Below are 14845 nucleotides of genomic sequence, written 5' to 3'. Positions count from 1 at the left end.
CTGATTGATCCAAATGCAGCTTCTATTGCTGGACAAAGATCTACAACTGTTGTAGCAGATGCCTGGATAACATTGTTTAATGACCCAAGGGGTTTCATCAGTAGACTTACAAGAGAGAGAATGGCCATAGTCTTCTCTGAACGTAGTAGCAAAAGTAATCCACCAGCCTCACTACTTAGATCCATCCCATCTTCGTAGATACTTTCCAAAGCCAGTAATAACAGCTGGAGTAATTTTAAGACAACAGCCAAGTATCACTCATTAGAAAGCCAGAGGGTTTTCCCAGATTGGACTAATTTGAACTTCAGTCCCAGTATATCTTCTATATTTTCTAAGATATTCAGTCTTTTTGGACTCTTGCTGAGAAAAGAATATAATGAAGACATTAAAATTGTAGCAGCTGATGGGGAGGTGCAGGGAGGGGCTGATCAGTGGGGCTGCCGGTCTGCAGAAGGTGCTGGGAGGTGGGGGGAGCTAATGGGAGGAGGGGGGCTGCTGACGTATTACTGTGGCTCTTTGGCAACGTACATTGGTAAATTCTGGCTCCTTCTCAGGCTCAGGTTGGCCACACCTGGTCTAAAGGGTTACAGATGTAATCAGGGTCTGAATTAACTGACTGAATGTGGGGCAGAGGGGCTGAAAGGACCTCGTTAAGCCAGGGGCTCAAGTGCCAGAGCCCTGTGAAAGTAGGAGGACAGGTCTCCTAGCCAGCAGATGTGGACTTTCCCTAAGGGTCCCAGGAGTGGTTTAACCTGTTCCTCCCCACTGTTCAAAGAAAGAGCTAAATAGGTTTCATTAGGAGCCTCTTTGTTATTTTAAGTGCTCAATCCGAACTGAAATCAGTTGTGGTTGGACTGTGTTTCTGCCCAGCCTGCTAAGAGCTAAAATTCACTGAGACCTGAAATCACTTGAGGCCATGGCTACACTTGCAAATTTGCAGCGCTTAAGATGCAGTATTTCTACCCAGCCTGCAAAGAGCTGAAAATTACTAAGGCTATGTCTACACTACACAGCTTTTAGTGACACGCCTGTGTCAATACAGCCGTGTTGATAAAAGTCAGGCAGTGTAGCTACTGTTTGTTGCTGACAAAATACTTCCACCCCCAATGAGTGAGGTCACAGCAGAGAGGCAGGTGTCTAACAGTCAGCTAGCGAACCAGTGGCTGGTGAGGAGGTGAGCAGAACGAGCGAGGAACCATGGCTGGTGGGACGGCCAGCACAGAGGAATCACAGCTGGTGGGACAGCTGGCGGCGAGGAGCAGCGGCTGGCAGGGGAGCCAGCCACAGCATGTGCTCAGATGGTGGAGCAAGCAAGGTGCCTTCTTCCTCGGGTGGGAGGTAAACTCACACAGATGCACTTCTGAACCCCGTGTCCTCACTGACCAAGGACCTTTCCAATTTATCCACCTCTTTTTTAAAAAGTGTGGCACCCAGAACCGGACACAGGGCTCCAGCTGAGACCTCACCAGTGCTGAGTAGAGCAGGACAAGTACCTCCCATGTCTTACACACAAGACTCCTCTTAACACACCCCAGAAGGATATTAGCCTTTTTTGTAGCTACATCACATCGTTGGCTCATATTCAATTTGTGATCCACGATAACCCCAGATCCTTGTCAGTGCTACCGCCTGGCCAGTTAGTCCCCATTTTGTATCTGTGCAACGATGGGGGCAATGGAGAATTGAACCCAGTGCTGTAGGATGGGAGCCATGGATTACAAGCTACTGGGGCACGGACCAGACAGTTTTGTCCGTCTGTTAAGTGCCAGCTGCGCCTGCAGCATATTTAAAGTCATCATTGTTAGCGCATCACTTGCCCAATGAATGACCCTCCTCCAGTCTCCTTTCCACTTCACTTTTTCAAGTGGCAAGAACTCCTGATGATTGACAAAGGAAAAAGACTCGGGCAGCGACAACAAGGCAAATTCCTCACCTGCGAAACCAACAGGACAAATCATTTCCCTGAGTCACAGAACCTGGCGCTGAAAACATCTGGCTGGTGGGATTGCAAACACCTGCCTGGCTGCTCTGCACAGATCTGGAGCCCTTGTTCCTCCCTTTGCCCCTCAGATCAGAAAGGATGCTGATGCAGCCATAGCTGGATTATCCTTCTCAGGCCTCCAGTCCCGGTCTCTCTCCCCCGAATTCTCCCCTTGCTGTGGCCACAGCACCCACTAGAAGGGCTTGGGGCTGCCATATGCCAGGCTGTGGGCCAGCCCCCTCACTGCCCAGCTCAGTCGTCAGCTGGGCTGGTGTCCATCTGGGGCTCGACCCTCCCCAAGTGACAGATTGACCCTCATTTGCACTGAGGGCCCTGTACACTGCTTCACCCCGTGGAAGGAGGCCATAGTGCAAACGGGAGCCAGGCCCACAATGTGGCTGCGTGCGGGCGTCAGGCACTCCTGCTGCAACGACAAGGTGCTGGGTGATTGCTGTACCCACCACCCTGGGGGCACCTATTCCCAGGGGGTGGCATCCCTCCCCAGGGGACCCCTGCTCTCAGCGGGTGGGCACAGCAATTCCCCACCCCACTGTTCAATGGTCGACAGAAATGAAGATTAAAATTTTTGAGCACAGCTCCCACTGACCCAGACCTCCCGCTTCTTGCTGTACACCTCCCCCATTCCATCTACCCCATCATCCATTTATTTCCTCTGCTTCCTTCCTGCCTTCCAGCCCCCTCTCCACCGCTCCCTTTCACCCCTTCACTCTGGAAGGCAAAGGAGAGAGGGAACTGGTGAGATGGAGCAGTGGAGGGGAACCTATCCTGGGGTAGTGGGAGCTGGGGTGCATCGTCTTTTTTGAGGCCTTAGGTGGGATGTGAGTAGGGTTGCCAGCTTGGTAATAATTAAAAACCGGACACTCCAGCAGGAGTGACAGAACCTCCCCTGCCCGGCCCATTCCCCTGAGGCCCTGCCCCATCCACTCATTTTCCCCCTTTTCACTCAACCAAGGTAAGAGGCGGCCCCAGCTGAGTAGAGGCTGATGCAGATGATGACCCGGCAACTCCCCACCTCCCTCGCCAGCAATAACCGGACAAGTGTCTGGTCCCCTTTTCAACTGGACTTTCCAGTCGAAACCTGGGCTACTGAGCTTCGTAGAGTGGCGTCTAGACCATGTCCTGGCCCTCTGCACAGGGTGAATTTCATCCTAAAAGTTCAGGTAACAAACAGTACAGAGTCAGACATTGCCTAGCAACGGGGGCTGCCCACGATCCGTCAGTCACTCACCTGGCGCTCCCCCCAAACGAGGGGAAGCAGTGACACAAGACAGCCACATGGAACCTCCCAAGTAAAAGTGCAAATTTAGCCCAGGGCAAGAAATGCTTTGGTGTTTGGTACAAATCTTGAAATTTCACCATGAGGTGATGTTGCTCAGTTGTTCACATTCAGCCATTGGTTGGGGTTTTTTGTTGGTTTATCAGGTTGCTGGTGGTTGTTTTTTTTGAAACTGACAGATTATATTTTGCTAAAACCAGCCACAAAGATAAAGAAATAACTGGGGACAAGCCCCCCAAATGGTTACCTTTTCACAAAGATGTGATTTCTCACTCCTGTCCCACCAGTGATCGTTTTTCCACCTGGCCCTGCAACACGCTGATGGACCCCACATTTTTGCCAGCTTCCCTTTGATTTACTAAAGCCTTGACCTTGTAACCCAGGAGCGGCGCCAGGGTTTTTGGCGCCCTAGGCGGGGGTCCTTCCACGCTCCCGGTCGTTGGTGGCAATTCTGCGGCGGGGGGGTTCTTCCGCGCTCCCAGTCTTCGGGGCACTTCGGCGGCGGGTCCCGGAGCGAATGAAGGACCCGCCGCAGAATTGCCACCGAAGACCTGGAGTGCAGAAGGACCCCCCGCCGCCGAATTGCCGCCGAGGGTGGCAAAATGCCCCCCCCCCAAATCCTGGCGCCCTAGGGGACCGCCTAGGTCGCCTAAATGGAAGTGCCGGCCCTGTTCTTACCTAATTAATTCAAGTGGACCCCCTGTGCCCATATGGAGCCATCTTCGGGCATTGCAGAGATTCAGGGCTAAACCCTCATGAATCAGATTTTTAAGCATCAGGGCCTGAGAGTTTGTTTTGTCTGTAATCAGGGTGGCTTTGAATTTCTGTCACTCGCTAAGTATCCCACACCTGGTCCAACTGACCAGACTGAGCCTAAACTTCGCAGACAATTGAATATATATTTTTTCCTTTTAGAAGAGGATGTGTAATTTCTATTACATGCATTGTTTACAGATGAGATTAGATCTGGATCATCACAGCAACCTCACTGCTGAATTGGAGAGAAGAGAATGCATTTCATGTGCTGTAGAGATGTGTGACCTCACTCTGAAACTGTATCCTGCAAGGATTTGGTCAATAGGTGTCTGCAAATCCTATTCCAAAGTAGGTCAGATCCAGAAGCAGGGCTCCCCCGCGGCCTGTGGAGTAGAGCAGGGCAGCAGATGTGATTCCCAGTGCTGTGCTGGCACTGGCAGCTGGGGATGTGGATTCCAGGTTCACCCTTTCCCTGCATTCTTGCTCATTCAATCGCTTGTCCAATACCTGCAGCTGGATTTACAGCCTTTGGGCCTGACCCCCTGCTACTGGGCATCATCTACAGTCATGTATACCTCGGCTGAAAACTGCTGCTATTCTGATTAAATGAGATTATACACCTACTTTACACAGGTGTAAATGGCTGTGCAGTGGAAGAGAAAATCAGGCCTTTCATCTCTGCACCGTGTCCTTGGTCCAAGCACTGCAGGTGGCAAAAGCAGACTTCACTCTGTAGGTCACATTTTATAACAGCAGCAGCACTTTTTCCATGGCTGGGCTTCTCCGTGGCACAAGGCGATATCAGGTCATTTCTGACTGCTGGAGTAAGCAACGTGGTTGCTGATGTCTTCGCATAAGACTTATAGGAGCAGCATTGCAAGATACCAACCCAATTTTGTGTAGCCATGAAAAACACGTTCCCCCCCGCAAGGAATGTCCATAGTTTGCTTGATCTCCTGGGTTGCTACTGATTGCTTTGTGACCTGTACTGTGGAAAATCGATACATGTGGCAAGGATGTGTTGATCCATCTACTTCACCTCTCCACCTCTGATATAGTTTTGGCAACTCTACCGCTCCACCAATGGCATGGACTAGCTTTATCTGGATGACACGGCCTTCACTCCAACACATTTTGAGACAGCGGCAGTGACAATACTTGGCACTGAAATAGCACTTCACATGCACAAACCAATGCATAGACAATCACTTACAAACACCCCTGCGGGATTGGGAGAGTGAACTAAAAGTGCCCAAATTCTGGACCAGACCAACCATGATCATTCATCATTTTGGCTGCTTATCTCAGGTCCCTCAGATGGATCTGATGGGAGGATTTTGCCATTAGAGCCCGTATATTGTTCTCAGACAGAGCAGCTAGATTACAGCAAGGCTAAGATTAGCAGTTTAAGAGACCACATCTCCAGAGCGCAGTCTGAAGCAGAGCGTCCCTCTATATTTGTGGATAAGAACCATAGCTGGCAATCCCACAGTGGTTTCCTTTGTTCCTGGACATTCGAATGTACCCTTTGTCACCGAAATATTCACCCCAGCTGTTGGAAGGAGAAATAACACACAATTAAACATTAAGAGAATAAAACACCTTTCTTTATAGGCAGGGTTCCCCTCCCCCATTTTCTCATGTGTTTCAAGCTGTTTAACAAAGTGCATCCAATTCACACTAGTACAGACACATACATGCACAGCTCCACACAGCTTACTCATATCCCACGCATAACCCAGGAGCACGTTATTCTATAGATAAATACGGCTCAGTGATGGATTTTCTTTTACCTGTTTTTCACAAGCCAAAAGTCCTTCCCGTCCAGGGTGCCATAGCCGATAACTAGAACCCCATGATTCACATCACCAGTGCAACGTGGATCATCGTAGACTCCTGGAAGGAAAGAATGCGCAATCACAAGGGAGGAAAAAAAGCCAGCAGGGAGTTCTCTGCTCAGTGAAGTTGTTGTGAGCAACAGCACCCACATGGTACCAACATGCCTCTAACCTGGTCCCCCGGGGCGGGGGTAATAATAATAATCCCTCACTCCTTTCATCAGTAGATCACAAAGTGGGTCAGTCTCATTATCTCCACTGTACAAATGGGGAAACTGAGGCACAGAGCAGGCAGTGACTTGCCCTGGGAATAGAACCCAGCTCTCCTAAGCCCCAGTCCAGTGCACTGTCCACTGGAAAGTTTAATTTCCATGGCCTGCAAAATCATTGAAAGGCTCCCTTACTCACCCGTCCCATAAGTTATTTCAGTATCCCAACTCCCATAAACACCGGGAGGGAATCTTCCTTCCACTACAGTCCCCTCAAAAAGCCTCAAATCCAGAATTCCCCCAGCACAGGAGCTGAGTAAGACAGCCACAAGCTGTCTTAGGAGGCCCCATTCCGAAAGCTCTGGCCTAGGGGGCATGGCAGCCAGGGTTAGGGTCTACAGCAATTCTGCGTGGTGCTTGGGAGCTTGCCATAACATATGCAACATCCAAGGCTGCCTAAATTACCCCAGAACTGGGCTGAAAGGCCATTTTCGAGCCGCCCGGGGCTGAGTTTGGTGCAGCAGTCAAAACTAATTTAAAAAAGCACAGGTTAATGTAAGCCACGCCCACTCGGTGGGGCATTTTGTCTCCCTTGAGTGGTGCCTGGGCCACAGAAAGGTTGATGAGCCTGCCACAGCCTTCGTTAGAAGAGGTTGGGTCTTTCAGAGCAAGCAGGAAAGGCTCATGCGTTAAGATTCAGAAGTCCCATGTTGGCTCCCCGCTGCTCACCCCGGTGCACTGGCATTACATTAACATGAGTGAAGGGTCCACACTGGGGTGCTGTTTTAATGACACACATTAAGACATCAGCAGGAATTGAATCTGGGGTCTTTAGCCCTTGAACCACCTTTAATCTGCGTTACCGTAGCACCTGCCAGCCCCAGACATAGACCAGGGTCCCATGGTGCTAGGCGCTGTACAAACGCCGAACAAAAAGATCGTCCCTGCCCCAAAGAGCTTCCGATATAGGGTATGTCCACACTGCACACTCCTTATGGCAGCGTATAGACTATATATGCTCCACACAGGTATAAACAGCAGTGTAGATGGCTTAAGACACACCTGAACCCTTAGGTTATATGCCCTACACGGCTCTCTACAGGCCCAATCACGGCCTCCCCTATCTGCCCTGCTATTTTTAGCAGTGTCATATGCTGCTATCTCCCAGCTGCTGTGGCTTTTTTCTGCCACAGGAAAAGACTCCAGCAACGGGAGGTAGTGGGGAAAAACTCTGACAACTCCCACTGCCTCCAGCGCCAGAACCTTCCACTGCTGTGCGTAGCTACACAGCTCAGTGTGGACATAGGCTACTTTTCACTGCCGTGTGTAGCTACACTTACCCTACACGCCACCACCACGGGTATGCAGTATAGACATATCATACGTATAAGACAAGAGACATTGGCTTCTAGCAGTAGTAGGCTTTTATCCTGTGACCAGATGCCAGGGGACTGGAGCACCCTTTCAAAAAAAAAATAGTGGGTGCTCAGCACTTACCAGCCACAGATGATGGTTGGCACTGCTGAAGGCATCACTGATCAGCTGTTTGGAGGCACCAAAGACCAGCTGTTCGGCAGCTAAGGGAGGCACTTGGGGAGGGCATAGAGCAGTGAGCTGGATGGGGGTCTTGGGGAAGAGGTTGGAGCAGGGAGTGGGGAGAGGCAGAGCGAGGGCGAGGCCTCAGGGGAAGGGGCGGAGCCTCGGGGCGGAGCGGGGGTGGAGCACCTATGAACCAAGGGGTTACATGATGGCGTCACTCACAAACAGCAAAAAGTGCTTTTGGCTGCCTGGGGCTTTTGTTTTATAATTTCTGCAATTTATTGAGGGACCAAAAGATTCCAGGAAATAACAAGAAAACAAAAGCCAGGTCTCCAGGGGAAGAGCACGATGGGCGCGTCTCCTCAGTAACACGCTGCAGAACAAATAGCAACTTCCTCCACAGTCCTCTTTCAATTTAAAGAGACAGTCCACAGAAGGCAAAGGAATCACTGCTTCAAACTATGTACAGCACCGGGCGCGGGTCTTGTAGCTTAGAGAATGTACCTGATCTGTACAGGAAAAACGAAGGCTGTTTCGCATCTATGGCAACGGACACAGGTCCAATATTGGCTACGGCATCCTTCAGGGCTGCTTCATCGGCATACGGGAGCTCAACAAACTTGGAGCAAGTGGCGGCTTGCGTGGCTGGGTTATAGTGACACGTTCCGTTCTGGCAGTGGGAAAGAGTAGATGAAACAGGGACATTTCAGCCTCTGGCATGAACATCTGATCCACTCGCAGCATTTGTTTTTATCTCCCTTCTATTCCCCTCTGTTGTCTGAATCCCTCACATTTCTTAGATCACTGCTGCTCCCTCTGGAGCATTCCTTCTGCCTCTGGCTATCGAGATCAGAGCTGAGGGACTAATCGATTGTTCAGTTCAGTGACTTACTCAGAAAAACAAACAAACAAAACAAAACAAAACCCTAAAAAAATCCACTGCTTTGTTTCAAACCAAAATTCCATTTTTTGTTGTTTTTTTTGCTGAAACGAAAAATCGAAAAAAATTCATTTGGTTCAAATGAAACATTTTAAATATCATTTCATTTCCAAATGAGCTGTCAAAATGGTTCCTTTTGATATTTCTAGGGGAAAATATCGGTGCGGGGCGCGTTGGGCTGAAAATATTTGCCAAATTTAGGTCAAATTCACGAATAGATTTGGTGCCCTGAAAAGAGCATTTTTAGCCAATTTATTGTCAAATATTTTTTACCCAGCTCTAATTGAGATGCCCCAGTGTTAATATCTCTCCTTCCCCATCACTCAGGTAAGAAGAAATATGAGGATTCAGCCATCAATGAAAATTTGCAGCACATATTTCATCTATGGATTTATGAGACTCCATGCCTCTATGATAGAGGAAAGTGTCATTAGCTGGGTTTCACAGAGAAGACTGAGGAACAAACAGAGCTAAGATTACAACCCAAGTGACCTGAGTACAAGTCCCTCTGCTCTAGCCACTAGACACCACTTCCCACCCAGAATTGGTATAAATAATTAGAGATATACCAATCTCCTAGAGCTGGAAGGGACCTTGAAAGGTCATTGAGTCCAGCCCCCTGCCTTCACTAGCAAGACCAATTTTTGCCCCAGATCCTTAAGTGGCCCCCTCAAGGATTGAACTCCCAACCGTGGGTTTAGCAGGCCAATGCTCAAACCACTGAGCTATCCCTCCCCCCTAATTAGGGATTAGAGGCCAGGAATCCTGACTCCAAGTTCTACTGCTCTAACCACTAAAGAACACTGCCTGCAGACCTCTTCTCTTCTTCTTTGTGCTGACACAAACAGCACAGGAAGACCCAGTAGAACAGGCCACAAAGAACAATGCTACACACTCGCAAGAAGAGATGCCAGTAACACACTAAGAAAAGGACTATGGAGTCTCTGTGTTTTTGGGGATGTCTACACTGCATTGTAAAACTGGGTCTGTGGGACCCAGGCTTGTGGACTCAGTGTTTCCAAGCCCACCTTGAGCATCCACACTGCACTGTAAACCTGGGTTTACAATTGCTGGGACCAGGTCTCACAGCGGTGCTAATGTGTCCATACTGCCCTGCACAGACCTTCTGTCTCGGGTCTGCAGCTTTTGTTGCACCCACTCTGCAAAATGACAAGGCTTGGACCCAAGTCAGCAGGACTCAGACTCTGACCCACCCCTCTAGCAGTGCTGTAGGACCTGGGGCCTGAGCGCTTGCTGACCTGAGTCAGGCTGATTTGTGCATGGATGGAAGGGGAGCCTGGGCTCAAACCTGAGTCAGAACCCAGGCTTAGTGTGCAGTGTAGACAGACCCTATCTGTGTCTGTTTGAAACTTGGATACCCACCTGAGCTCTGTATGGATAGGAAGCGTCCGAATCAATGCCGTTATTATCGATGATGTACTGGAAGGCTCTGGTTATATATCCGCCACTGCAGCCGCAGTTCCCGTACATAGTGGAACAGTCGATTAGGTTCTGTGCGCTGAGACACACCAGGTTTCCAGTTTTCAGTTTCACCTGGGCTTCTAGGGCACCGACAGCACTGAAAGCCCAGCAGGCGCCACAGGCCAGCTGAAAAAAACAGAGAGATGCGCTCAGCCACTGCTGTGATGGGCACCCATGTCAGGAGGGGAACAGATTCAGCCTCCCACCTGATTTTTCACATCCGTAACACATCCTTTGTCCCTCCAATCCACGGAGTCAGGCACTTTGCTGCCAGGGCATGGCCTGTAGGTGGAATTCCGGTCAGGTCGGTGGGGAACTTTCACTCCAGTTAACAAAGCAGCCACTTCCTCGCTGGTCTAGTTAAAAGAACACACACACCCCTTCAGACTGACGTCCCCTTCGATGTACAGACTGGCCCCAAATACTGGGGACATTCAGATACAAACTGCAGCTCAGGTTCAACTCGTGTTTATTGATACAGTGTTTTCCTTGATGCAGTGAAAACTATGAGCACACCTGAATGCTGGGGATCAGCCGGGCTGACACAATAGCACATGCTGTAGCTTTGTTTGCTGGGAACTCTGGATTCTGTGATTCTCCACATGCTAATCCTCCTCCCACCAGACAGTCCTGGGGATAGAATCCAGGACTAGCGCTGTCGGAAAGTTTTCAGACAAAAACAAATGTTTTTTATCTGAAAAAATGCATATTTGGGTCGACTGGAACATTGCGTGAACTCACCTTGAATTTGCAAAATTGTTTCAGCCAGGAAATTTTTTTTTTCAAAACTAGTTCAAATGTTTGGATTCAAAATGACTTTTCAGTTCAAATTTTACTTCCATTTCATTTATTTATTTTTTTAAAAAGGTAAATTAATCTAGAAAACTAAACAAAATGTGCTGTCTGACCCTAAATGAATTGTTTTCATCTTTTTTTCATTTCACCAGTGCCATTTCAGGTCCACCTGAAACAACTTTTGATTGATTGATTTTTCAGCCACCAAACCAAAAAAATCTCTTCTTCACAAAGCTCTACCCAGGAGCATCAGCATTGCCAAGTCTCTTGATTTTATTGAGAGTGTCACAATATCTGGTGTTTTCCTTAAAGCACCAATGCGGGGGGGAGGGGATCAGATTTCACAAGAATTTCAGATTTTTTTTTATTTATGTATTTTTAAGTTTCCATCTCTCGTATAGCTGTGGAGAACTGCAGGAAAACATAACTCTTAAAAGGGCAAAACCCAGAGAGAAATAAAAAGAGCCCCCAGACTTGAAAAAGACTAAGCAAAGACCCAAAAATCAGGACTGTCCCTATAAAATCAGGACATATGGTCACCCTACAATGGCGGAGCAGACAGGTTGTGTGTTATTTCACATGCAACATTTCTCATGGGGGTAAGGGAAGGTGGCAGATACAGTAAGGTAGAGAAGCAGGGTACAAGTTCACGCTGCTTGGAGGATGCCATTTGATACAGAAATATGCTGCGGGGAAGGGGGTGGGGGGTCACACCAGCAGCGGGCTAGCAGGGGATGGAGTACCTGGACTCCCCCCCCCCCGCCGATGTCAGATTTCCCACACAAACCCCTGACCGAAGTAAGTAGAACAAAGATTTGTACAGCTCTCAGGAGCGGTGGGCAGGTTGCTGCTGGAGGACGCATAGGGGTGCTGTGGTTTGTGGCCTACTTCTGGAGGGCCCATACTGACCCTGGATTGGCTGGAGCTTATTCTGCCCCTGATTCAGTTGCATTCTCTGGGCACGACACCCCCAGGGAAATACAGATAATTCCCAGATGCTCAGTCACAGGGTCGGTAGCGATATTTTTTTTTAACTTACCATGTCTGCCAGGTGGTTCATGCCCAGCTCATAGGAATGCAGCCCCAGTGAGTGCTCGAGGTTATGCAGCATAACGAGCTTGAGGTTCTTTTCCCAGGTCACGCGCCGTTCCCCTTCCTCTTTCTGGAACCAAAGCACAGCCCCCACGTTACTATGCAGTAGCCCAGAGGAAACCATCTGCAGTATAAATGGGTTATAGTTCTACCTGCTGACCTGAGGGGAGATGGTGACAGAAATCTCCCTCCCCTACTTTAACCCCACAGCCGCACAGAGCCCACCTTGTGGCTGTATTGCTTGCCATAGGTTTTCTTCCAGAGCTCCCAGTGGTTATCCAGCGTCGGGTCTGAGTGTAGATGTGCAGTAGCAGCAGCAGCAAGAGAGACCAAGATGATACAAGCCAACAGCTTCATTCTGCTCAGCTGGGGGAGAGAAAAAAAGAGCATGCTGGTGAAAGATAATATCTGCGTGGTTAAGTCGAGTGTCTCAATTTCCTCCACTCAGTGATGGTGCAAAAGATCCAGCACTGACTTGCTGAGATTTCTCCACTCTCTCTGCCATGAGCCAAGTGTCAAGAAGCAAACCCTGATCCTGCAGCAGCTCTCACACTGAGCCATGTGGCAGCTTGTACCTTGGGGGCGAGGGGGCAGGGGAAGGGGCTTCCTGGGACCCCACACGACAACAACAGACTTGAAAGGAAAACAGAGCTGGGTCCATGGATAATATCACCCAGCTACTTCTACGGCTCCTGAACTGGACCTTGGACCTGGACATGGGCATCAGAGCCTGGGATAAGGTGATCCAGCGGGGAGGGAGGGATGGAGCTAGCGAAAGTCGGAGACATTCCCAGCTCGGGTGGGAATTGATGTAGCTTCACTGAGGTTAATGAGTGTGATCCCAAAGTGGTGTAAACTAGTGTCACTCCATTGTGGTCACTAGAGCAAAGCTGATTTACACCAGCTGAGGATCTGGCTCAGAGAGATTTAGGTGAAGAGGGCTTGGATTTTCAAAGGAACCCAAGCAATTTTCAAGGGAGTTAGGCACTGAAATCCCATTGACTCTCACCTAAGTTCCTTTGAACACTCCAGCCTAGAAAGGAAGATGGAGGGGTGTATGGGGCTAGAAAGAGTGTATGAGAATAGATAGAGAGGGTGTATGGCGAATGAGAGAGAGAGAGCGTGTGTTGAATAGATAGATAGAGGGGGTTATTGGAAGAGAGAGAGGTTTATATGTGGATAGAAAGACAACAAGACTGATACACATGGGTGACTGCAGACGCAAACTCTCTACATACAAAATGCCATATCCTGATTTTACTTCCTCAAACACACTGTTTCAAACACGACAAAGAGGAGATTTAAAGTACAAGGGGAAAAAGCAAAAGCCAAACATACCTGACAGGAGTTCGCCCAGTAGAGATTTCTAGGCAGGAATCCTGAACTGATCAGCAGGCAGCAAGAATTCCCCTGAATTCTCCTCTCAAGGCTGGCGCCTGAGTGAACCCTAACACCCTTCCTGCTCTGACTGCATGCCAAGAAGGCGTTCGGTTTGCCCTGCCAGGCTCATCACATGGGATTGTGAATGAGGAAATGTCAGGACCTCTGGTTTCCCTTTACTGTGACTGTATCAAAATAGGGATGTTCACTACGGCTGCAGGCTGATTTTCAGTCCCCAGCCCCGGAACACTAAAATCAGATGTTTTTCCTTCCCTTCCCAGACCCTACAGCACATGATTTGGAGAGTTAAAAAATAAACTAGTAGGGTCAACATTTTCAAAAGTTCAGACAGGTGCAAACAGTCACTGGGACCTCCCTTTTGGGGTTTAAGTGATCATCAGTATTATGGTAAAACCTAGAGATCCCAGCTGAGATCAGGGCCCTGTTGTCCAGAGTTCTGCATGAACACAGAGGTAGAGACAGAGCCTGCCCCCCTGAGCTCACAAGCTAAATAGACAAGACAGACAAAGGTCAGGGGGAAACTGAGGCACAGATCAGGGAAGCAATTTACTTAAGGTGACACAGCAGGGCAGTGCTAGGACAGAGACTAGAACCTACGTCTTCCTGAGTCCCAGTCCAGTGCCTGCTTCACTGGCATTCGGGCACCCAGCATGCTCTCTAAGCCGGTGTTTGGTTTAACCTCAACTGCCTGAGCACCCGGCATTGAGTGGGATGTTCAGAGGCACCCATGCACTTTCCTGGGTGCACAGGGCTGAGCAGAAATGCCCTTTAGGTGCATATTAGCATATGGATATTGGCACTTTGAATATGCTAATGAGGCGTAATCCCAACCACAGCCACTGACTTTTGTTTTTGCCGGCGGATGCTCCTCTCTGCCCCCTCACCCCATTCAAACGGCAGGTGGGCCCTTGGGAGGGAAGAGGCCCAGTGCGAGTGGGGCCTCAGGATGGAGTGCGGTCACGCCTCTGGGGGAAGAGGCTGAGTGGGGCGGGACGTCGATGTGGACAGAGCAGGCGGTGGGGCTATGGTCCTGGCACCGTGGCCCACAAATGATTAATCCGAGCCTGTGAGTGCTGAGATGGACCCTGAGATCCACAGATGAAAGGTTCCATAGCAGTGCAAATCGGGCCACATCTTCAGCTGCTATAAATCAGCATCGCTCCTATTACGAGTAACCCTTGGAACACAGACTGCACAGCAATGACCTGCTGGCGAGGATGAATATTTATTTGCCTGCTGCATCCTCTGAAGGGTTACAGATGTAATCAGGGTCTGAATGAAATGAATGAATGAATGCTGGGGAGACACTTCAGGAGCAACCTGTATTTACCTGAACAAATCCACTTTGCTTAGATATCCAGCAGGTAGAACAGTGTTGCTCAGAATAATCAACTTTGGCTGGTGTTGGGTTACAAATCACTTTAGTACTGACTGCAGGGTGGGGAAATGCCGTTATCAACGTGTTGTCATTATGGTCTGAATGAAGGGGAGCAGAACTGCACTTAACCCTGTCCC

At 49.3% G+C, this 14845-nt stretch overlaps 2 protein-coding genes across 2 annotated transcripts in view; both read right to left on the bottom strand.

Moving 5' to 3' along the window:
* Positions 1-3876: 3876 nt before the first annotated feature.
* LOC123352231 (cathepsin S-like) overlaps positions 3877-14845 on the bottom strand; it is a 29133-nt gene continuing 18164 nt past the window's right edge. Inside the window, exon 8 of the mRNA XM_044992081.1 lies at positions 3877-5457. The gene's annotated coding sequence lies outside the window, so the exon portion shown is untranslated. The remainder of the gene's footprint in view (positions 5458-14845) is intronic.
* LOC123352230 (cathepsin S-like) lies at positions 5453-13420 on the bottom strand. Its single transcript, XM_044992079.1, has 8 exons — positions 13268-13420; positions 12155-12295; positions 11877-11999; positions 10249-10398; positions 9944-10168; positions 8125-8290; positions 5828-5930; positions 5453-5586 (listed from the first exon to the last, which is right to left on the bottom strand). Exons 2-8 carry the CDS (start codon positions 12284-12286, stop codon positions 5487-5489), a joined length of 999 nt encoding a protein of 332 aa, XP_044848014.1. The 5' UTR covers positions 12287-12295; positions 13268-13420; the 3' UTR covers positions 5453-5486.

The sequence above is a fragment of the Mauremys mutica genome, chromosome 17, assembly GCF_020497125.1.
Source record: "Mauremys mutica isolate MM-2020 ecotype Southern chromosome 17, ASM2049712v1, whole genome shotgun sequence".
Classification (NCBI taxonomy): Eukaryota; Metazoa; Chordata; order Testudines; family Geoemydidae; genus Mauremys; species Mauremys mutica.
The sequence above is the reverse complement of the archived record's forward strand: the minus strand, read 5'-3'. Positions and strand labels throughout refer to the sequence as shown.

What these genes read in the sequence shown, in the direction of transcription:
- LOC123352230 (XM_044992079.1), bottom strand. Translation starts at nt 12,286, where the DNA reads ATGAAGCTGTTGGCTTGTATCATCTTGGTCTCTCTTGCTGCTGCTGCT. An exon ending in GCAAGCAATACAGCCACAAG is followed by an intron (nt 12,000 to 12,154) that starts GTGGGCTCTGTG and finishes CTTTGGTTCCAG; the next exon opens with AAAGAGGAAGGGGAACGGCG. An exon ending in GTTTTTCCTGTACAGATCAG is followed by an intron (nt 5,931 to 8,124) that starts GTACATTCTCTA and finishes CTTTCCTTCCAG; the next exon opens with GAGTCTACGATGATCCACGT.